Source organism: Leptodactylus fuscus, chromosome 6 (assembly GCF_031893055.1).
Source record: "Leptodactylus fuscus isolate aLepFus1 chromosome 6, aLepFus1.hap2, whole genome shotgun sequence".
In the NCBI taxonomy this organism is placed as follows: Eukaryota; Metazoa; Chordata; class Amphibia; order Anura; family Leptodactylidae; genus Leptodactylus; species Leptodactylus fuscus.
Window position 1 is genome coordinate 132187344 of NC_134270.1, and position 25017 is coordinate 132212360.

The following is a 25017-nucleotide window of genomic DNA, read 5'->3' on the forward strand; positions in this document are numbered from 1 at the left end:
GGATAGTAAAGGTTTCTTTTGTAACTTTACTTGTAACTTGTTTTACCCCATTAGAGATAGATAAACAGCATTTACACCGTCTCTTGTTACAACGGTAGCTGCCCGTCTGTGTGGGCGAATTGGCCAAGGTAGAGCGTGATTGTTTTCTAAAGGGCCTCAACCTACTCGGAGCTAATATACTTTTAAGCGTTCTGGCTCTCCTGAAGGTAAACTTCGGTGCTGGAGGTATAGAGCTTTGTAGGTGGGGATCATTCAAAAGGATCGGCCAATATTTCTTTATTATGGTTCTGATATTTGTATGAGCACCACTGTAGGTCGTTAGGAAGTTACATTTGAACTCTTCCTGGTGCCCCCCTAGCCGAGGGTTTAGACAATCACGTTGGGATAGACTAGCTGCTTTTTTCTGGGCTGCTGCGACAACCGCTTTATATTTTACCCATCATTTCTACACATTGGTCGGCTCGGTGCCCCTCTCTCTCTGTATTTTGTCCTAGTCTCTGTGTCTCTTGTGGACCCAAGAACCAGACGTTGGGTCAGATTTCTTTCCCAACACGGCACCTCGGAGAAGACCTTACTGATGGAGTTTATCCATATGAGAAACGATGTCAGAGAGACTCTGGTTGAACAGTATACAAGACCCCCGTTGTCTGCGGATTTTACACAACCTGGAGCAGCGGCGAGACCGGATGATCCCTCTGCGGCCATCACTCGTAAGACGATGGATAACCTATTCTGGGAGCTTGAGAAAGCTCTCAATAATGAGACCAGAAATTTTCTCGATCACAAGTTTATGGTTATATATCTTAAAGAAAATATTATACCTAGAGGGTTACGCCTCAAGCTAGTGTGTCCTTTTCCAGATGATAGTCTCTTTATGGAGAATTGGGAGAAACAGCTACATCTCAGTAGTATAAGTCTTATGGACCTCCTATCACACAAGAGGTCATCTATGGCTACTGATGTGGTTTCCACCATTAACCGGTTAGTTGTAGAAATAGATAAATTTAATAATCATACGGACTTTATTAAGCTCTGTAGAGCCCTACAGTCCCGCCTCCTGAATTATGAGAGGAAACTTTTGGAGTCTAAGTCTTCCAAATTAAATAGAGATAGACGTGATTATGCCAAAGCAGGGGCCTGTTTTTGGCGCTATGAGATTACTGACATGGCGCAAACATCTCAGAAAGATACCGGCCCACCCAGTCCGGCTGGTCCTCCCTCCACTACTCACCCTGCTAGACCATCTTCCCTTAGGAGAAAGGTACTTAGGAATGGTCTTCGTCATATAGGGGAAACCCGAGGTCTAAACCAAGGTGTGAGGGGCCCTCCCAGAAACTCAGTTCCAATGAGAACCAGACAGACACAAAGTCTAAGGCCTGTCAAAATGGCCTTTAATACTAAGGTAAACACATCCAATCTGTGTCCTATCCCACCGATTCCTGCTCCACGTACTCGTAGAATAGCCAGGGCTCCAGGAATCAGTAACTCTGATCTCACCAGTAGTATACATGTGCCGGTTGAACATGTTAGGGTAGGGACAACTGGCTCAACGCAACACACACCATTGGTACCTGAGAATACGTCCTTAGGGTTTCCACCCACCAAATTTGGTCAGCCATTAAATGAGTCACCCGATCCCAGTCAATCCAGAATTGAAGTACTACCTACCAAGAGCAAACAATCTACAAATGAACCATTAGATGTTCCTTCCACACCGGCTAATACACCTTCGGTTCTTTTGAGTAACCTAGTCAGTCCATCATCCCCTATAGACATGGATGATTCCTTATACCATTCACCCATGACTATGTCTCAGATTGATGAGGCTATTGCCAGTCCAAGCAAAAAGACCACAACAGAACAGTCTGAGTCTTTTTTACCCCTTCCTGCCGCGTTGACTCCTGTCAGCGCGGTGCATGTCAAAGAACTGCCTCTCGTCACTCGCATTACAAGGATTTCGGACTACTACAGCCCGATGAGTCTAAAGAGAAAAAATTCAGAACTCGAAGGGGATGTCGAGGAGGTAAAAGAAACAGAAAATGTAGACTCACTGAAAATGCAACTATTGAGCCCGAGTCCAAAAAGGAACAAACACTGACGAATGTTTTCAACCTGTCAAACTATCAACTTACGAAGGCTGAAGAGAGCCTGCTGAGTAAGGGTTTATCTTTTTGTCCTGAGTCCAGGGTTGATGACCTCCAACTCTTCGTTGATCTGAACAACTTTGTGAGAAGACTCACACTTACTCGTCACTTTAACATCAAAAAGACTGACACTGGGGCAGTACAAGTTAAACCGAAGTTGCCTGTGATTAAATCCATGGTCTCTAATGATCCACCGCCTGTAAATTACTCAGAAGTCTCACACTCTGATCTAAGAGCTAGGTCAAGCTTTTATCCGGTCCATCACAAGGGCAGTCATCTAGAGACTTTCTATGCCTTAGTGGCAACAGAATTCAGGAATTTAGGATCGAGCCATTCGAACCACAAAACCAATTTGAGTAAGGAGGAACGACTTGCGCTTCGCTCCCTTTGCTCTAACAGTGAAATCGTTATCAGAAGCGCCGATAAAGGCGGGGGCATAGTGATCCAATCCCAATCTGATTATCTGAAGGAGGCCTGGCGCCTATTGGCAGATGAGGAATTTTATGAGGTCTTACAGACAGATCCTGCCCAAGAACACCTGACAGCGTATAATCTATTGGTCAAGAAGGGCTTTGAAAAAGGGATCCTGAGTAAGAAAGAGAGAGAGTTCCTTACAGTCACGAATCCCTGCACGTCATTGTTCTACCATCTACCTAAGATCCATAAGAGTCTGCTAGATCCACCAGGCAGACCGATCATTTCAGGTCTTAAATCCCTTACGAGGAATTTATCGCAGTATGTAGATGTACATTTGCAGCCGTTGGTGACTCAACTCCCCTCCCACTTGAGGGACACCACACATCTTCTCACCGATATTTTGGACAAGGGCTGGGAGGATACATACATCTGGGCCACCCTGGATGTATCTGCTTTGTACACCAACATCCCACATAACAAAGGGCTGATGGCAGTAAGCAATGCCCTGGCCGGTGATTCTAAACTACCACCCCACCAACAGGAATTTTTATTAGAAGCAATCCGATTTATATTGGAACATAATACCTTCGAGTTTGGAGGAAAAACCTTTCTACAAAAACGCGGCACAGCCATGGGTGCGAAATTTGCACCCAGTTATGCTAACATATACATGGGCGAATTCGAGAAAGATTTTATATATGGATCCGATCACGGGGCCTTGAGAGTGGTTTATTATAAACGATATATTGATGACCTCCTCTTCATATGGAACGGTACGGCTGAGGAGTTCAATCTTTTTACGAATGAATTGAATAAGAACGATTGGGGCCTTAAATTTACGGGGAAGACCAGCCCATTTGAAATAGAATATCTGGATTTAGTCCTGATGAGCAACAACCGGAAAATCAGTACTAGAACTTTCTTTAAAGAAGTTGACTGCAACGGATTCTTGGACTACAAAAGCTGCCATCTGAGGAAATGGAAGCAGAATGTGCCTTACGGGCAATTCAAACGCATAAGGCGGAACTGTACACAAACATCTACTTATCAAGAACAAAGCCTTATATTGTCCAAAAGATTCCACGAAAAAGGCTACCCTAAAGCGGTTGTCGCAGCAGCCCAGAAAAAAGCAGCTAGTCTATCCCAACGTGATTGTCTAAACCCTCGGCTAGGGGGGCACCAGGAAGAGTTCAAATGTAACTTCCTAACGACCTACAGTGGTGCTCATACAAATATCAGAACCATAATAAAGAAATATTGGCCGATCCTTTTGAATGATCCCCACCTACAAAGCTCTATACCTCCAGCACCGAAGTTTACCTTCAGGAGAGCCAGAACGCTTAAAAGTATATTAGCTCCGAGTAGGTTGAGGCCCTTTAGAAAACAATCACGCTCTACCTTGGCCAATTCGCCCACACAGACGGGCAGCTACCGTTGTAACAAGAGACGGTGTAAATGCTGTTTATCTATCTCTAATGGGGTAAAACAAGTTACAAGTAAAGTTACAAAAGAAACCTTTACTATCCCTAACCATCTGAACTGTGCATCCTCTTATATAGTATATCTTTTAGAATGCCCTTGTGGGCTCCAGTATATTGGCCGCACCACTATGCCCCTAAGAAATAGGTTGAACAAACACCGTTCAAATGTGGCGAATGGCTATATGAAACATAGCGTATCGAGACATGCGGCCAGACATCATAATAGTAGCTTTATTGGCTTCAAAGTTACCCCTATAGACTTTATTCCTACTTATGTTAATGACAGATTTGGGGTTCTTAAAAAGAGGGAAATCTTTTGGATTTATAAGTTTGATTGCCTGGTGCCTAAGGGGTTAAATGAAATGCTGGAGGATGTTACTAGATAAAGTTCAGCATTGCCATAATCCAGCCCCTACCATCTCTCGGGTTGAGGTTAATTTTAATTTTATACTCTTCTAATTATTATTTTTGGTTCATTAGTCACTTTTCAGCTAATTTTTAGCTTGGTTTACTTAATCTTATATAGTTTTATTATCATGTTAATAGCACCAATTAGATATGGGTCTCCTAGTTGCTCCCAACAGGTTCTGACTACTGCCATCATCTCTTATAGGATATTTCCTGTTGAGGCTTGCATAGGAGTGTTTTATGTATTATTGTTTTTGCTCAGGGTTTTTGCCTATGGGGAAATTTTTTTTATATTTTTTTATGTTTTTAAGATGCAGGTTTTAAGTTGTTAAATATAGATGTCATCCGTCCTAGGGAGTATGATGGGAATTGAACTCGGATCGCTGGTATTCTATGCGACCCGATAACTGTGTTCCTAACTGACCGCACTATGTATCGGACTCATAAGCCCGCGCATGCGCAGTTGCCCGATACCTGACGCCGGGATGTGTTACACTGGCAACGTGGTCACGGGCTTCCTGCCGTGTGATGTCACTTCCTGCCGCTTATTGTATAAATAATCAACCTACTGTTGCTTTCCTCAAGCACTAACCCTCAACTAGGGAAGGTAAGCACAGAGGCTGGTTTTCCCACTTACTTGTCATGTATTCTTGTTATGTGTTTATATCCTCCCATCAGAACCATTAGGATTTATGGTGAAGTAGGATTTGAGTGACTCCCCTGGCACTTTATTTAGTGCTTGAGGGATTTTTTACAACATGGCCTGATCTGTATGTTTTATCTATAGTGAGCTATTTATGTTCACCTACAAGCTGAATAATGTTTTAGATTGCAATGATTATCATCTCTCCTATTTGTGTTGTGTTAGTAAGGTTTATTTCATTTAGCAGTTCTATTCTATGTGATTATTCACACATCTAATGAGACTGTTAGAATTCTCTTAGCTTAGTCCATAAGTGTAGCAACTTACTGGACCTTATCATGATATCCTTAGCCTTTGTATTTTAACTATTTATCTAAATTTTGAAGTATTTATTGTTGTTCTGGATGTTGTTGTTAATTTTAAGGTTGATCATATGCACTTGAGAAAGAGCAGTATGCTCGAAACGCGTTGTGCAAAATAAAGTCTTTTCATTGTACCTGGGCGAGCGCGGTTTTCCTTTCATCTTCCACAAGGAGGACGGTCCCTCTTTCGCTTCATTTTATACACAAGGGCTATTACATAAACATCTAGAAAAGTGTATCAACACTGAAAAAAATCAAAAAAGTCATTTCTAGGGCTCTGAATATAAGAACTGAAAAACGAATCATCTGCTAAAACTACTTCAAGGGCACAAAAAACTCCCCAGGAAATCACACAACACCCAGCAGAAACACGTCAGGAACTGCACACATCTAGTCTATGCTAAGAGTCATAAACCTCTTCAAGGGGTTTGCCAGGACCTGAAGATAATTGATACGGATGAAATATACACAGGATAGGTGTAAGTCCAACACCTAGACCCCACACCAATCAGCTAATGCAGCCCCCAGAAGCCGTATATAAAGGTATATATAGCTGGAAGCAGCCCTGCTCCTATTGAAGTGAACGGGAGCAGGTCTGCAGTTGCCCTATATCAATACTACAGTATACAGAGCTCCGTAAACTGTATACAGCTCCTATTTCATGCACTGTAGTGGTGCGGCCTGAAACTACAGCTTTGCTCACATTCACTTGAATAGGGGCAGCGCTGCTTCCAGCCATATACCGAGCATATGGCTTCTGATGTCCAAAACAGCTGCTCGGGATGGGGTCTGGGTTGGACACTGCCCGATCTAATACAGATAATCGATAAAGGTGATGTATCCATAGGATAGATTATCTTCAGGTCCTGAACAACCCCTTTAAAGCGATTATCCAAGACCTACAATTGATAACCTTTCCTTAGTACAGATCATTAATATGAGCTCAGTGGGGGTCTCACACCCAGGACCCCACAGATCAATTGTTATCTGCACAGTGTACAGAGCTGGAAGAAGATGACTCTGTATACTGTGCAGTGGCCCAGCTGTGCTATTGTAGCCCCCATTCAGTATGTGATAATAGAAAACATCTGGTCATAGTATCTGTTTTTTCGTATTAAAGGGATTTTCTATCCCAACAACCTGATTTTTAATACTAACAACCCATCGGAAGGTGCAGAAGTCCTGTCCATTGCATAGAGGTGGTTATGGGAAATTGCAGTGCTGCTCCCTCTCCACTAGCAGCAGCTTTTGGCACTTGGAGGCTGTTAGGACATATGATCTTTATGAGGTCAGACCCCCACAGATCACATAGTCATAGTCATGTAGTCATTACGAAAAATCAGTATGGGGCCGCAAATCGAATTTGAGTCTGCCGTCTGTCTGAAAATTAAGTGTAATCGCTCTGTCAGAAAATAGCTGTCACTGGTAAAAGCAGTCTCACCATTCGCAGGAAGTGATGTAGACAGTGGATGTATGTGCTCAGGCTCCAGGTCTCTGTTAGGAAGCAGCAATGGTGTGGTGGGAAGCCCCTGTCTAAGCTGATCCAATTGTCTCCTCTGATGTGCCAGATTTATACGCTCCTGTGAAGAGCATGGACGGGAAGATTAAGGATAGAAAAGGCAATATAAATCCATTAACTGCAGATTTATGTAGGTTTAGAATACTGATGCTAGATTAACAAACATTTTATTTCTTTTTACTTCTATAGTGCCAACATATTCTGCAGCGCATTACAGACGCTGTCCCATATAGGGATCACTATTTAAATTCCCTATCAGTAGGTCTCGGAGTGTGGGAAGAAATACCCCGAGGAAACCCACGCAAACACATGGAGACTGTACAAACGTCTTGCAGATGATGTCCTCCAAACTCCAGCACAGCAAGGCAACAGCGCTAACTTAGCATGATACTTCTCCAACATTTATTATACCTAAAGGGATATTATCATCTTATTAAATGATTACTTTGAGATTGGAGAGGCTTTAAAACTCTAGAACCCCGACCGATCCTCAGAACAAAGTGACTTATATATACTTGTATTGTGCAGCCCCTTCACAGTCCTTACCTGCACAATAGAGCCAAGTAAATGGGACCAGCTGCAGTTCCCTGCACAGCTAGGTGGCTGGGGTGCAAGAAAAAAACACTGTGAAGGGGACACGTCACCGACATCATTATGATCTGTGAAAGTCCGACCTCTAGGACCCTCAATGAAGTGATAAATATCCTAAAGTGATGACTTATCCAAGCAATATTACCTTGTCTCATTACCTTATAACATGAGACTACCCCTTATCTGGAGATCCAACACAACAATACTTGTTAGTACATTATATAGGAGTTGTTTTGTCAACTTTTTATGGCCATTGATATCTTGTTTATGAAAATACATCTGAGCTTGTCAAACTTCCAACCTGCCCTGTGGATACCACCCTGTATAGACCACTCCAGCACTGGTAACCCTGTCCCATCGGTCATATTTCTATACTACAATGTGGATCAGACTGTGGCTGTTGTTGGATTTAGAATGTATTTTTCGCTTTTCTTTCTATAATGCCAGTGATATTACTGTAGCCCTCTTCTTCAATGTTATTTCCTACTTGGTGAAGATGTTCCTCGCGTTGTCTCAAATATTCTAGTTGCCCCTGAATGGATCTCAGCCTTTCCTGGTGTCCAGACTCTACTTTTTTGGCTTCGGCTAAGGCTTTTTCTCCATCTTCGTAACGCTGAGAGGCGAGCTGCAATGACAAAAACATGAGGGTGGTCATATAGGTGTATTTTTGGAGTAGCCAGTGTAATGTGAACAAGCAGGCTTATACAGTGACTGGTGACCAGATGAGAACTCCATGGTATCTTTAACATGGAAGACAATCATAGCAACTTCCAGTAAATGACCTGGAGAGACGTGTGACAAACAGCTGAGGGCGCGTTCACATCTGCACCCGTGCGCGCTTTAGCCAATCCAGCTGGGTTTCCGTCTTCTGCCCTGAGAAACTGGACAGGGGACGGAAACCCGGCAGTCAGTTTTTAAATCCATTCAAGTGAAAATTGTACAAATTGTACAGTACTGTGGAATATGTTGGTGCTATATAAATAAAATGTATTATTATTATTAGAACCAGAGCAATTTTTCTAAAGACCTATACCACAAAAAGTAAGTTTTATATTGCTATTCATTCAATGGGGGTAAAAACATAAATATGCATGTCATAAGAATATGAACAGAGGTGTAAATAGAATTTCTATTCAGCATCCCAGCTGGAGCTTTTGCCACTTATTTTGGAATCCTGAAAATTCTGCCAGTTTGGGTTTAGGTGAATATTACCTTGCTCATACTCTCTACTTCCTCAGCCCGTTGTCGAACACGTAGGGCAGAGGCATTGACCCGTTCCTTCTCAAGCCTCAGCTCCTGTCTCTCTTTTTCCAAGGCCTCCCTGTCTAATAGCAGCTGCTGCTCCTTGTTCCGCAGCTCACTGAACTGCACCTTCAGCTCGGCCTGTTCCTAAAGAAGAGAAACACACAGTAGATATAGAGCACCACCAGCAGAGGGCACTGCAGTCATAGAATCTAGTCAGAGAAGCCAAGTGCTTAAAGAGATAACCTATCCTACCAAATAGAACCGATTTCCAGATTTTTTTGTTTTGTTTTGTTTTTTTGGTTTTTTTTTTGCTTTTTTAAAATAAAAAGAAGTTGTACACAAATTGTTGTGTACAACTTATTATAACTTATATTATAGACATATTTAAGAGTACTATGCAAATGCCTAAAAAAAAACAAAAAAAACAAACAACTGATGACCTGTTCTTAAGGCAGGTATACAATTTTAGATCATCGGGGGTATAACTGTCAGGACCCCCACAGATCAGCTGGTTTCTGAAGCTTACTGCTCCCAGCATTGCTTACAACCTGGCGCTGAATTGCTCATATGCCATGTTTGTAGTTTAAACCTGTTTTACGAGGAATAGAGAATTTATTTGAACTTTGGAACAAAAAAAAAACAAACAAAAAACTTAAAAAGAGCCGGACAACACAGTAGTCTAGTAAGACACGGCCTATAGACAAAAGTGGTGCTGTTTCTAGAATAAAAGTCTGCCATACAGGCAGACTACATATGTGCACAGGCTCGAATACCAGGCCACTGTAACAACCTACATTACATTAGATGGACATAACACATTAGAGCCATTGGCAAGTGATGAAATCTTAAAGGGGCTGTGCCAGTAAGGACACTTTTGGGACACTTATCCTCAAGAGAAACGATCGGGAATAAGTGTGTCAGATCATGGCGGGTCCAAATACCAGGTCCTCCAGCAATCAGAACAGGGGACCAAAAGTTCCCTATGCCTCCTCTTTGTGAACAGATTGTCAATGCACTTGTGTGTGACCAGCCCTCCATTCACTGCTATGGGGCTGCAGGTGACACCAGAAAATGCAGTTCCGGCAACCCCATAGCAGTGAATGGAGCGCCAATTACACAAGCACACTGCTCCATTCACAAGAAGTCACAAAGGGACCTTTGGTCCTCCATTCTCCTGATCACTGGCTACCAGGCAATATGACACTTATTCCCTATCCTGTGGCTAGAGGATACATGTGCTTAATAACACAACCTTTTTAAGTAATGGGTAGCCTATACGCCAGGGTAGGGAACGTACGGCTCTCCAGCTGTTGCAAAACTACAACTCCCAGCATGCATACTTGCTCTGTTGTTCTTGGAACTCCCATGGAAGTGAATGGAGCATGCTGGGAGTTGTAGTTACACAGCAGCTGGAGAGCCGAAGGTTCCCTACCCCTGCTATACGCTATTAAAGTAGTAATTTGAGCCCCCATTTTTCACCCTTAAATAAACAGTAAATCTCTTTTTCAGATCTGCATTTAGTGACTGTAGTAAATTGGTGCTGATCCAAGATATCACAGAGAAGTATCAGATGGATAAGACTACAGACCTAAGTACATACCTTGGCTATACTGATAATGGCGCTTTCTCTCTGGGACTCCACCATCATTGCTCTGCTGACATCTTTCTCTGATCGTTCCTTACTCAGTTTCTGCTGGGTATGAAATTCAGACCACTCCGCAGCGAGTTTCTTTCGCTCTTCTTCACAGCGAGTCATGACAGACTGGTGTTCAGCCAGCAAAGCACTCTGTCCAGGGAAATAAAATATATATTATTATAGGGAAAAGTGAGTTTATATAATCCTGACTTTTCACAGGAGAACCATCTACTCTTCTCAATGGCAACCAAACAGCAGTGAAGTCAAATAGGAAGCCTAAATCACTAATTAAAGGGATTACATACAAGCATCGGGTTGGAGTGATGCTAGGGAAAGCAGATCCTGCAGTGTTTCTAGGGAACGCAGATCCCTTTTCATTTCATCCAAACCAATAAAGGGGTTTTCAGATCTGGACAAGTTATACCGCAGCCACAGAGCCATGACTGCTCATACCCCACTGTTCAGCAGAAAAGGGGAATTTTGTCCCCCATTCTAAATGAAGCAGTGGTAGGCAGTTCATGCACCGCTTTATTCATTTCAATGGATGTACTGCAGGACCACTGCTCCATTCAGAAGGGGGGTAAAAAGATTCCCCTGCTCTCCTCAATGGTCGGGATCTGAGCATTTGGACAACCAACGATTGTGCAAGTTACACCCTAGCGTGTGGATACACCATAACTTGTGCAGATAGGAAAACCCCTTTAAAGTGGAACTGTCTGGAATAATTTTCCACTCTAATTAAAGGGCTATTTCTCTTAAAGTAATGGTATAATGCTGCGGCACCTTTATTCTCAGGAGTTGTGAGGTCGGTCCCTGATCCGGAGAATGAGGGCACAGCAGTGCAGATTCCGCACAACTCCATTCAGATGAGTCTCTGCCCCATCCTTCTCAGGATAAGGCTACGTGTACACAACCATAAGCATGTAGCTGGGCTGTGACTGAAGGCCAGGATGGGCCCATAGATGACATCCATGTGCTGCCTATGCCTTACACAGCTCCATTCACTTCTATCAGTGAATTAGGGCCTCTCCTGAGTTTTTCCCCGGGCTCAATGCTGCATACACGATCCCGTAATAATAATATTCGGGCATAGAAATGAATGGGTCAGTGTGGTAGTCGTGAAAAACATGCAAACAGTTGTGTGCATGGAGGCTTGACATGGGTGAGTTGGATCTTCATCAATATTAAAAGAGATGTGGAATAACCCTGTAAGGTTACTCTGTGCTGGCACTGTACATTACTGACAGGGAGCAATCAGAGAATAAAACATCCAAATCATATTACCCAGAAATATGTGACCCTGTATAAAAAACATTCACCTTTGTCCTTTAGGGCACATTCCACATTTATAAGCACTTTTCTTGTATATAAAGCAGTAATGGCTTCTGAAAGTCACTTTGTGACAGCAGCACATAGCTACACTCATCATGTATATAGGCCAGCAGATATATAGCTTACAGTAAGTATACATGTGTCAGGTGGGAATGTAAGCACAACATGGGCATGATATGCAGAGCATAAATCATCTTTATTATGAGCAGAGGAATGTATAAATATATGGCTAACGTGTAACCTGGCATTTCCTGCAGGACAGGCTTCACACAGACAGATCACACAGGTCATTTATGGAGAGATTGCTATTCTACAGTATAATGTTCTCAGTTATTGATGTGCGAAAGATGGCAATATAGATTTTGGTCAGCAGACCGCACCAATTTTATCCAATGATAACCTAATGTCTATAAAATTCAATGAAATAAGGAAAGCAAGAAAATAAATTGAGACAAGCTGTATCTTTGCATACTTCATTCTATTGCTTTCCCAAACTTTGCCCTGGTAGAGATATTAGGCAACTACTTATCTACCCCTTGGACTGCAACTTGTGCATGCTACTTGTAGATTGGGACTCTCATTGGCCAGACACAGGACATCATGTAATATAGAAAGTTCAAAAGAGGTTTACCTATAGACAATATTAAAGGGAACCTGGAAGAGCAATTTGGGAAACTAAACCACCTGCAGGTCCTTTGGTGTCCCAAATCATCTCTGTAGCCTTCATACTCAGTCTGCTGCTGTATTCCCTGCACCGGCGCAGTTCTTCACTGATGACAGATGAATATACCTCAGCTTCAGTGTGCCAGATCTTGAGTCTGAAGTCAAGGTTTATTTATTTTCTTGTTTTTTCTAAATAAACCAGTTTCCTGCATATTTTGTGTCCCTGTCTTTGCTTGGTTAGGTCTGCACCACTGCTGCTACTGAGTTACCTTCCCCACAACATGTATCCCTGGAGTTACCCTACTACACATGACAAAGTTATTCAAGTCTCATAGACCATCATTCACAGAGCTCTTACTTTTGCCCTTTCCAGTTCCTCTCTCTCCATAGCCATTTGCTGGGTCGTGATTCTCTTCTCCTCCTCAAGGGAGCGCTGTAGGGACTGCACCTTTGCTTGTTCTGCAGACACTCTCCAACGTTCCTGTCATGAGCAAGTGCATTGCTCAATACGAGATCAATTTATCAGACAGGACATTTCCAATAATCAGAAGGACACAATACCTGTTCCAGAAGACGACTCTGCTCACTCAGCCGGGTCTCCATATTGGTTATGATCACCCGCAGATTGTTCCTCTCATCCTCCATATCCTTCTGCTGTCGCGTCAGGCGTTCCTGGAGTGCTAAAAACAATAAACATAATTTGTTGATCCTGAATTTATCTGGAGTTATACTGACTCCTGTGACCATGACAGGGAGGCATCTGCTACAGATACTGAAAAATGGATTCTTTACTTTAACCCCTTCTCACCGTAGCCATTCTTCATTTTTTGATTTTTGCCTTTTATTCCCAAAATTCCACAATTTTTTTTACAGGACATTATACTTTGTAATGATATCATCTAATATTCTATGCAATGTACTGAAAAGCTGGGAAACAATTGAAAAAAAATAAAATTTTTGCCAGATTCTTATGAGTTTATTAATACCATTCTGGAAAAATGTCTTCACCTGCTTTATGGGGTGAAGAGCTAAAAAAAACTGTGATTTGGTCATTTTGATTTTTTTTGCCTACTATGGTGTTCACTATAAGAGATAAAAGCCACTAACTTTTATTACTAGAACATGTAATAGAACCGCAGTAATGACAGACCTGGGAGTCTACAACAGGCTCCTGGTTGTTCTGGCAACTAGTTGCCACCCTCCGATCAGGTTTTGGGTACAATATGACAGCGCCCTCAGCACGGCCCATGATTAGGGTTAAAGGGTTAACAGTTGCAGTCAGTGTTGGCTGTATTATACAGACGACACCCATCTTGCATGGAGGGGGCTCAGCTCTTGAGGCCTCTCCATACAATCCTTCCCAACCAATGACGTAAATAGAAAGGTCTGCTTTATACGTCTCTGAAGTGTTGCAGGATATATTGGCGCTATAAGGGGGCATTCACACGGAGTAACACCGGGCGTGTATCACAGCCGTACACGCCGGCGTTACGGCAGACTGCCGAACACTTCCCATTCACTTCAATGGGAGCGCTCGTAAATGCCTTTGTTACGAGCGCTCCCACTGAAGTGAATGGGAGGTGTTCGGCAGTCTGCCGTAACGCCGGCGTGTATGGCTGTAATACACGCCCGGCGTTACTCTGTGTGAATGCCCCCTAAGTAAGCAAAATAATAATAAGAAATATTTTATTTCTGTCTCGTAGGGCTGTAATAGGACTTTATTACCATTAAGGATTGTCTGCATGGTTTCCTAACACGCCCATACAAAGACCTGCCTGCTGCTTGTTTCCATACCTCTCAGCTGTCCTTCTCTCTGACGGGCTCCAAGTTCTAACTCCTGGGATGTATTCACTTGGGTGCTCTCCACTCGCACAGAAAGATCTCCGAGTTTATGGGAGAAAGACTCCATCTGTTCAATGATTCCATTTAATGACCTGAGAAAGATAAAGAACTAAAAGACATAAATACTGTGTCTTAGAAGAAATCTGAGTAAGATCGTAGTGGGGGATGGGGGGGCGTATTTCATAGGACACTTTATATGTGTTTACAGGACCGTACAAACTTTTATAGGCTTCTAAGAGAACTATTAAAACTGGAGCCAGATCAGCTCGTAGAAGATGGCATCTTGTAAAGTGATGCCATATTGTTAGGATATGCTATCCTTTTCTGACTGCTGGAGGGTCACACCTCTGGGACCCCTATGCTCCTGCACCGATTACCATAGGGCAGTAAAAACTTAGCAGCAAGCAAAGTGTTAAATCAGTGCCATGATTCCCTTCATTTTAAAGATCTAGTGTTGTGCATAAGTTTTAGGCAGGTGTGGGAAATATGCTGCAAAGTAAAAATACTTTTAAAAATAGAAGTGTCAATGGTTTGTGTTTGTCAATTCAACAAAATGATGCGAGTGAAGAAAAGAGAAATCCCAACAATATTTGGTGTGACTAGAATTCTGGTAGTGATGATATGGCCTATGGCTGGGCAAGCAATAGAGAAATAACCAAAACCGAACGTCACCCTGGATAATCGCCGTGATTTTGTGTACATCAGTTATTTTGGTTCACTTCATACGGTACTTGCAAGATTCCTGTAGTTTTCTTTGGACCAAACATGTCTGAACTGGATGTATAGTAAGCAGGGACCCAGGGGAGGTGACCAAATTTAACAAACAGAGTTACTCACCTACCCCAGGTTTTTGCATGAATTCCTGTCCTCTTTGGGCCTCTTAGTTGACGTCAGGGACCACTGAGTCCTGTGATTGGACCTCAGCAGTCACATGGCATAATGGCACATAGACTCAAGTGTAAAGGCCTCAGAGTATAATAATAATTGCCCAATTTGGACCCGTTCAATCCAAACGAAACCATCAGGTGAACCTCACAAGACAAATCTAGCGTTGTTCGCCCAACACGTACTCCACTCCCATAACCAACAATAGTAATCAACTATATCAGTGGATGCCGATACAGTTACAGGTAAATTGGCAATTACAACCCACTTCGCCCTTGTTATAATCAGTCTTGGATGGCGTTGCTTTTAAACACTGATGTGCTGTAAAAATAATCATTAATAGTATTCAAAGTAAAGCTCTATTTAAATCCCGTTTTTTTACATCAAATTTCCATTGAATGGATGCAACAAAAACAGACGTGAATGGATAGTCATCCGTTTACAAGGACATCAATGTTTAAAAAGAATGGACCCACTCCGATTTTTTGGATGGGCACAAAAGTAGGGTATACTACGCTTTTGTGCCCTTCAAAAAAAAAAAAAAAAAAAAAAGAAAGAGAAGAGAAAGAAACAGATCTTCTTAATAATAAATATTACAAAGTTTCTTATATTCACCTGTACTATTCATTTCTGCCATGTTGTTGACTGGAGGTAGGCTTCGCTTTAAGCTCCCCCAGTAGTCAATATTTTTCTGACTGTTTTGGTTACTAGCTATCATATCTTGCCTGTAATAAGGTGTTATATGCATCCCATAGATGCATATTATGTGAATCAGTTTAGTCAATGGGCCATGCAGAAGAGGAGACACACCTTGTGTGAGAAGACGCGCTGGTCACTGCATCGATTTCCTGATCCTTGAGGCGTTTGAGCCGCTGCAGTTGTTCTTCATGATCTTTGCACATTTCCTGGACAGATACCCTAAAGGATGAAGAGTGGGTGAATATGTATGATCATTGCCCTACATGACAGTATTGGTTCGATCAGAGTTTCGGCCTCACCTCTGAAGTTCTCGTATCCTTTCTATTTCCATATCCTTTTCCTGTTGAAATTCGGTGAGTTTCTTCTGATATTGAGACAGCAATTCTGCTTTCTCCTGCTCTGCGCTCTTACAGCGGGCAATGTACTGTGCAGAAAGCTCCTGGTTCTCCTGTCGTAGACGATCCTCTCTCTGGTGCCCAGAATCTTCTAGTAGCTTCAAACGGTTTCTAGCAAAACAGGTAAAAAAAATAAAATTGCAAAGATGCCAATAACAAAGTATTGTCTGCAAGTAAAAAGTATTGATCTTTATATGGGGAAACAGGAGTAGAGACATCATAATGAGTGGTTGCTTTCAATGTACAAAATAGATGACCACAAACCTGTGTGAATTCTCTATTATATCAAGGTCTTCTTTGTGCCTTTGTTGCAACATCTCCAGTAACAGATTTTGCTGTTCGCGTTCCAGCTGAAGTTTTCTTACCTGTAATGTACACAATTCATGAACTTTTGGGGTACGTCCACATACAAACTTGCATGTAGAGAAACATAAGCAGGGAAGGTGGTATCTGCATGAGGAAAAGAGGAGTGGGGCATATGCAAATTTTGGTAGAAAGCAACAATTGGGATTGGGTCTTGCTGAGAAGTTTGACTTCCCAACGGACATTAAAGGGGACAATCCACAACAGATCTTAATGGGAACCTGTCAGGGCAATTTGGAGCACTACAACACTCACGGGTTCTTACGGAAGCGGAGTGAGTGAAAAGCAGAGAGACACAGATGTAGCATACAGCAGTAAGGTATCTTCTTCACCAGATTTATATACATCTCAGTCCTGCTGAAACCTACTATAAATACTGTACGCTAAACAATCACTGTTACCTGAGACAGCTTGATCTCTTTGTGTGTTTCTTCAGGTTACTCCTCTTCCCCTCTCCATAGACTTCTATGTAACATGATCTGTCTGAGCTCTAACTTGTGTTCACTACAGATCTGAGCAGTGTAGCAGGCCAGAGTGGACTGATAAGAAGATGCTCAAATGTAGCCTATGATAATATACATTACTAAACTTTTATATTCACCTGAACTATTAATTTACAAAGAAATTTGACATGGCAATGCATACCACATGTCAGTTTCTAAGCGGATATTTTTTTTGCAGCATGAAAAACTGATTTTAACAAATCTCATCCACTTTGCGGCCACTGTAATACACTTCAGACCTTCTGCCTGCACATCTTATCATGATATACGCACAAGTAAAGGTTACATGTCAGCATACCCTCACAATCTGTGAGAAAAAATATTTCTCTAAGTTTATATAGCCCAAAATTTTCATACCTGAGTCTCAAGCTCCAGTAATGTGCTGTGTAAGATTTCACTGCGAGATCCCTTTGTGTCTTCTTGGATCTTCGATGGAACAGTAGAAGGCTGCAGACATAAAAAACAAAGCAAAGAGTTTGAGTTCTGGTGCTGGATCTCCAAACAGAATTGAGGTCTAAGCAAAAACTAATGCAAAGTGTTAAAGGAGTTTCAAGGCTTTTCCTATAATAATCAATGTAATCTCTTTAGTTTTAAAACATATATGTGATGTATTTTATGCCCAAAGTCTCTAGTGTTTATAATAGAGCACACACAGGACCCCCCCCTTATGTCAGGGGAAACAGCAGAAGGCTAAATTGCTGGGCTTCTGATACCCCAAAGCAGGTGGTACCGAGGCACCACAAGTGGTGTGAGATGTTAAAGGGGTTGTCCAGGAAATACAGAACTGGGGCAGTAGACTGGGAAAGGACCCAGGACAACACCAGTGATGTATGTGAGTGACATTCTGGGTCCTTTCTTGTGACCGCTAAGGCATCAGCAGTCACGTGCAGCGAGGACATCCACTGGAAGAAGCCCCCAGTCACAATGGACGGTACAGCGGCAGGGAAGACCCGAGCACCAGGAATAGGTGAGTATATTTGGGGTTTATTTTAGTTATTTTTTCTTTTTTTTTTAATGTTTCACCTTCCCCAGCCTCCTGCCCCAGTTCTATATTTCCTGGACAACCCCTTTACAATTGGGCGCCACAAAAGCATTATTGACAGCACTAAAGGCATTAAGATTATCTTTCAATGTACAACAGATTTATTCTGTTTATTCTAGTATTATGTTATTATAGACCAACCTGTTCTCTGTCTCTGATTTTTTCTGTGGGCGCTGGTAAAGGAGCTGGAAAACAAGAGAACTGAGACATGAGCTGGGGGAAGAAGGATGCAGTAGTAGAAGGATAAGACAGGTCATACAATGCTATCAGCATCGCTACACGCCACTGAACTGTAGGGAAACTTAAAGGGATTATTAAACATATAAACAATGTATTAGCAGCTGCAATATGCCATAAAAAAAGAATCAGTACTCCCCTGTCACCAGATGATCCAGCTCCAACTCTCCAACCATCATAGCGATCTATCTTTACAAGTGGACAATATGTGACTGATGAAGCCAACAAAGTAGCCACAACAGTCATTTGCCACATTTCTTGCATCATGGCTGCCATCACTGAGCCACAATGTAGTACACCGGTGGTAAACAGAAACCAGGAGCACCATCAGAGAGCCGGACCCCATGGGATAGAGTGGTGCGCACTGATCCTTTTATTTTAGGTCTTTACAACAATACATAAGAGGTTGCAGGACATGGTACCTGACACAGGGTTTTCTTTTTGTATGGAGGAGGATGTAGTAGGGGTGGAAGATGGCGCTTTTACACCAGTCTCCCACGGTAGAGGAGTTCTGTGAGGAAAAAAAAGATTTTCTGAGCACAGATGACTAGAGAATATATAAAGATATAAGATAAGATGTATGACTCTCAATAATACCTACCCAGATACCTCTGCCAGGACCGGTGGGCTCTCTTGAATGGTCTTGCCACGCTCTGTGGTGCTTGCAGAAGGTAATGGAGGACCACTGTGTAAAGAAGTAAAATCAGTATACACTACAAGGAATCTAAATACATAAGACACCGTCAGACATACCTCAGTTTCATGCATATTGGTATTAAAGGTGTTTGCGGCACCAGATTGAGTTTTCATGCTGATGACCTATCCACCCAGACTACGCACAGATCAACTGTAGTAGTAGCCTTCATGTGCAGAAATCTACTAGTGGAGGGGGAGCAGATTTGACGGACTACACTCAACATTGATGTGAGCTAATCCTTCAATAATCTATAAGGTAGACAATACAAATACTGATCAGTCTCACTGACCTGCCTGCAGAACTCTCTTTTACACCACTCTGATTCTGGACTTTTTGTTCTTGTTTTTGGGCTTTCTTCCGAGACAATGCAGATACCAACCACTCATCATCTTCCTGTTGCACAGTCAGGGTGTCGATCTGGGAGGTTTTTGGCTCAGGGGCCAATCTAGCATCAGTTTTAGTTCCAGATGGTGGTCGGCCGGCAGAACTAGGTGTGAGAGTAGAGCTTCGTGAAGGCTCTCTTAAAGGAACTGAAGGAGTCAGATCAGGAACATCTTCATCTTTGAGACCTAACCAATCAGCTCCAGTTTTCTCCCCTCTTGCTGAACCACGACCAACGGGGGTGGAGGAGCGAGATCTTGTATCTGGTTTGATAGCTCCATTACTTTCTGCTGAAAATCTGGGTATGTATAAAAGGACAAATACAGTGGTAAAAAAAAAAAACAACAAAAAACACTAGTTGCAGTTTAAGAAAAGCATTCTCCTGCGCAGCACCATTGTACAGGGTACTGCAGTATGGCCCAATGCCCTTAAACGGGGCATGCCACTGTCCCCTCCACAGAAGGTGGCCTCTTTTATAAGATTAGTGGAGTTCTTACAGTCTTGACTCTTGGCAATCATAAAGTGACCATAAATCTTAGCCATATGGCATCACTTTATGTGAAGGTAGAACTACTTTAACACTGCCAAATATGCTAAAGTAATAAATTTCGATAAAACTTTTAATTACAATTCTTCACCAGTACCCCGCTGATGTCCTGGTCTCAAACTGGTCATGTGATTCGGGCAGTCAATCATAGGCTGGAGCCAAGTCACTACAGCAAGCCATGACAGCTTTATTTACATGATGCCACTGTAGACATGTCATCATAGGGAGAAGAGGCAGTGAGGAAATGGTGAAGGTTTTATGGCAATTTAGGCAACTTTCAGGTAGACTATATGGACTATATCAGGGGTTCTCAAACTGCGGCCTGCGGGTCACATGCGGCCCGCCAAGCACTTCTGTCTTGCCCCGCCGACAACGCCGGCAGGCGTGCATTTATAATGAAGCTCCTGGGGAGCTCGGGCCAGGCCATGGAGCGCACTTCACTTTACCTATTGGAGGGCACCGCTCCCGATATCTGTGCGACCTGCTCTGCCTCCGGCCCACTGTTTAAAAAGTTTGAGGACCCCTGGACTATATGAACAAGAAATCATACCTGACTGATGACCGCCGAGATGGCCGACCTTCTGGGCTGAATCCCATAGTAGGTTGGTAGGATCCAAAAGCAAAGTCTTCATCTCCTAATGGATCCTCCTTTTCTGTGTAAAGTTCCATATTATTGTGCATATTCTTACAACCTACATATCACCAGCTCCCAGTACAGATTACATTTCTCTCACCTGGCATTTTCTGGTACTTTGGATCCAGCTTGAATTCTTTTTTTTCTCCAGTCAGTGGTCTCTCCAACAGTTTGGCAGCTGTCCCCCTCCCCAACAGCTCATCAAATTTGGAACGTGCAGGTCGAGATACAGAGCTGGAAAATGAATATGCTAAATACCTGTCCAAAAATAAGCCCAAACTTAAAGGGGTTACCCAGTTTCTGCAGGTGTAGGAACTGCAGCGATGCCCCATAAACTGGGACTGCCACAGTGTGTACAGCAAGTGACATGGCTGTCGGACACCCACAGATGTAATATTGACAGCCTACAACAGGAGACTTGTCACTCTCTTTTTTGGGCCAAAATATACTCAAGAGGGATACGAACCATCTTGGTTGCGCAATCCTCCCATCTGTACAGTTTTTTTAATAAATTAAATTTTTTAACAAAAAAACCCCAAACAAACAAACAAAAAAAAACCCAGCACACTTTTAGGAGTCGCCAAATTTGGATACCCTATACACTTGATTGGGACCGAGCTGCTTACTGTACCATGTGAGAGCAGTCCTTGCTTACTGGCCAGCGATGACACTGAGCGGTGAGGAATGACCCCCCCCCCCCCCATACTCTTCTATGGACGAGTAACATCAGTTCAGTGCACTGTCGGCTTTCTAGCAGAGTATAAAACCACATGTGCCCCAAGTGGTGAAAGGTCCTCTTTAAAGAATCCAGCTACTGTACTGGGGTTTTTGATGTAGTGACTGAATACATTACAGCAAGCTTCATATTGGTACCCATATTTCCTCTTACCTCTTCTCTTTCTGAGGACTTTCAGGAAGGTCTCCAAATCCTAGAGCATCCATAATGTCATCCGTGTCCTCCTCAAAGTTCAATTCGTTCTTCTTGTGAGAAGCTGGGGAAGGTCTTGTAGGGCTTGCAACTACTGTCTCTATATGTCATAAAAGTGTAGAAATTAATGTGCTGGACCTGTTGCCACCCAAATGTTATGCAGCATCCTATTGAAGGAACCCATATTAGAATAACCAAAACATAACAGAGTCACCTCCACAATCTGCATTTATGGCGACCAATGAGGTTTCCAGGATAGTGTGGGCCATACAGCACTAATCTTTTACCAAGATCGGGACACTGCTATATAAGTCAAAGAGAAGCCAATAAAAAAGCACAGCTCCTCAGGGGCTCACCTTGTCCAGTCATACCATGCACATCTTAAATGGACACTATGCAATGCTTCATTGATTTCCAGAACACATTTATATTGGAAACACTTTTTATGATTTAGGGTCTGTTCACATGCTGGAATTTGGCAAAAACTTTGTAGCTTGCTTCAAAGTCTTTGTTAGATTCTGCCTTCAATCTGCTTCCCAATGATTTCCATGGGAGGCGGAGATCGAAACAGGATGCTGAATAGATAAGCACCCTGTTTGATTTTGCAGCAGATGTTCTGCAACCTGCAGTGGAAAGCCAAATCACTACTTCAGTTTTTCACTACAAGGATTTGGAGGGCAGAAAACAAAGGCCTGAGGCCTGCTTCATTTTCTCTTCTTGTTCCGCACTGTGAACAGACTTACACTAGGTTCACACTGGCGTTGCGCTCTATGTCATTTGAGTCTGCCAGTTACACATGGACACCGGCAGACCCCATTGACTATATTGGGGACCGTTGGGTGTCCATCGGGTATCCACAGTTTCTGCGACAGTCTCTAACAGAGGCTCTGGCGCAGATGTGAACTCAGCCTTTAACATTTTAGAAATCATCTTATTAAAAGTAATGGGTGAATCATGTCCGACTTACCACTGCTCTTCACGGGGGTCTGTTGTGGAACAGCTTTGGAATCCAGAGGGGTTGACTTTTTAGCATTTCCATCATCTCCATCAGACAAGATGCCATCAAGCGAATCATTTACATCTTTAGCACAAGAATCAAAGATGAAACAAAAAAAAAGAAACATTACTAGCATAGGGCACCCGGCACTGGGTTTCATATCAGTGTTACCAGCTTTTCCAAGAATTGTGTATTAAATGTTGTAGATGTTGCTACCGGTGGCAATTACAGTCTTGTAGTTTTTCCATTATTGCTTCCAATGTTTTTTCCTGCTCTCAGTCAGTGACCAACTGTCAATCTTGTACGCTGCTCGTCCTATGGTCAAGTGCCCCCAAACAAATAAGGGAGAGTTCACATGGTGTAACGTGCCGCGTGATGTGGCACGTCTACGCCGCGGGACCCTTTGCGGGCCGTACACGCTCCCATTGATTTCAATGGGAGCGGGGATCGTATGCGCCGCGTTAGTTTGCGGCCGTGATGTTGCGGCCGCAAAATCACGGCCACAAACTAGCGCGGCGCATACGATCCCCACTCCCATTGAAATCAATGGGAGCGTGTACGGCCCGCAAAGGGTCCCGCAGCATAGACGTGCCACATCATGCGGCACGTTACACCGTGTGAACTCTCCCTAAGAGCACCAAGACGTAGAATGCCATTGTGCATATCTGGCATTAAAATATTTGGAGTTTATTCTCTGTATACTAAAAGGTGCAAGTAGCGACTTTCAATTTAAGAGATGCACACTTCAGTAGTAAATGTAGCTGCGCCCTCATAAAGAATCCTCTTTAAAGGGGAATTTCTGGTATTTTGAAGATATCTGCCTTTCCTCTGAATAGGAGAACTACTAATTCAGAGGAGTTCCTAATGCTTTTGCTCCCACCAATCATGAGAGCAGGGGACCCCCAACTGCTTCATTCACTTCTATGGAACAGCGTTCAGTGGGGGTTTCTTAAGAAAAAGGTTATCCAGACAAAAAAAAGGTCTGTTAGAGTTATTAATAGGTTAATAAGTGCACCCCTGTACCTTTAGCAGTATTTTGAGTGATTTCTGGGGTTCTCTGTGAGCTCCTGGCATCTTCTGTATTTGTTAACATGGGCATCTTCCTGTTCTGTGTTTTCTTACAACTACCATGATGCCTTGGGCTTCACACAGAGCTGACTCACACCACCTCCCTCTCTCAAATCCTCCCTTGCTCATTCACACCCCTCTCCCTGTTACCCTAGCTAGCAAGCCCACTATACCCTCACCAGTCATCTTTAAACTCCGAGTTCTCACTCCATTTCCCTCTCTCACTCACCCTCTCCCTTTCTCATTCAATCCACACTTAATGTTTTCCTAGCTAGCCTGCCCACTACACCCCAGCAATGTTCTTATAACAACATTCCGGCCATACCATACCATGCACGGCACAGGCTCCTGGTCACACCTCTAAGTGGCGTATGTAGTTTACCTGGGCAATAGAGCCAGAGTGCTGGCATACACAGTGCATCACCCTGTGAGTCGTATGCCGGACTGCCCATCCCGGCTGTATAGCCCAGAAGAAGTAATGTCCTGTGCCTGGATCGGAAGATAGCTAAGTGTGATGGGGTGGGGTTGGGGGTTAAGTTAGTTAGGTGACGTTCCTTTCCAGAAGGGGAACTACATGAGTCCTCTGTTATAGTGATAAACTGAGGTCCCAGTGGATGGACCCCTACTAATTAGATATCCCCTATGCAGTTATATATGGTGGATAGCAGATAACTTCAAATTAATGGAACACCCCTTTAATAGAGGAGAGACTACTGCAACCAATTAGATCTGGGCCTTACCTGCATTATATAATGCGGTTTCTAAGTCCTGAGCTCCTTCTGACAGCATTAAGAAAGAGAAGAAGATCACATGCCAGTCATGTTGCTCTCTATCTCTATACATGTCTTCTCACTTACCATCAAAAGAAAATTTCTTGTAAGGTCGGGCATGGCCAACAGGTGCAGATAGCGGCTTCTTCTCACTTTCAGGGGCTGATGAGCCTGTTATACAGAATTAATAGCAAGATGATCTATAACAGTACCTGACAAGACAAAAAAAATATATAAAACTTACCTCTTTTGGCACCTATTGTCTTGTCTTGGTTTTTCAGATCACTGCTATTAGCTTGACTAGAATTCTTTGCAGGAGCTGATTTTGGCTTTCGGGAGTCAAACAACTCTGCATCCAAGTCATCCAAGTCCTGTAAGGGGATACAGTATAGTCCATGTAAAGGTTGTCCATAGAAATCAACAGACAATGTGGTAAGATATTAAGACAAGGATATATAAATCACTCAACATTCCCAGAACATATTGCACAGGAAGACATATCATAAATGAATGAATGTAATCCAAGATGAAATCCTGCTGTTAAAGTTAAGGATCCCAGTTAGACATCTTCTAGCATGTCATATACAT

General features: G+C 42.9%; 1 protein-coding gene across 3 annotated transcripts in view; it reads right to left on the reverse strand.

Moving 5' to 3' along the window:
- FBF1 (Fas binding factor 1) overlaps nt 1-25017 on the reverse strand; it is a 45435-nt gene that overhangs the window by 14127 nt on the left and 6291 nt on the right. For 2 of the 3 annotated variants that reach the window (XR_012716896.1, XM_075277221.1), the window contains exons 7-28: nt 24674-24800; nt 24517-24600; nt 24400-24438; nt 22562-22675; nt 21556-21694; nt 20767-20900; nt 20583-20685; nt 19394-19783; nt 19009-19092; nt 18830-18918; nt 18312-18355; nt 17486-17575; nt 16527-16627; nt 16167-16373; nt 15979-16086; nt 14236-14375; nt 13003-13121; nt 12800-12922; nt 10411-10596; nt 8778-8954; nt 8053-8190; nt 6897-7035 (exon numbers count right to left, since the gene is read on the reverse strand). Coding sequence is in view for 2 of the 3 variants with exons in the window: in XM_075277221.1 (XP_075133322.1) it covers nt 6897-7035; nt 8053-8190; nt 8778-8954; nt 10411-10596; nt 12800-12922; nt 13003-13121; nt 14236-14375; nt 15979-16086; nt 16167-16373; nt 16527-16627; nt 17486-17575; nt 18312-18355; nt 18830-18918; nt 19009-19092; nt 19394-19783; nt 20583-20685; nt 20767-20900; nt 21556-21694; nt 22562-22675; nt 24400-24438; nt 24517-24600; nt 24674-24800 (2875 nt within the window). In the remaining variant the exon portion in view is untranslated. The remainder of the gene's footprint in view (nt 1-6896; nt 7036-8052; nt 8191-8777; nt 8955-10410; nt 10597-12799; nt 12923-13002; nt 13122-14235; nt 14376-15978; nt 16087-16166; nt 16374-16526; nt 16628-17485; nt 17576-18311; nt 18356-18829; nt 18919-19008; nt 19093-19393; nt 19784-20582; nt 20686-20766; nt 20901-21555; nt 21695-22561; nt 22676-24399; nt 24439-24516; nt 24601-24673; nt 24801-25017) is intronic. The other variant, XM_075277222.1, reaches the window with a different exon arrangement.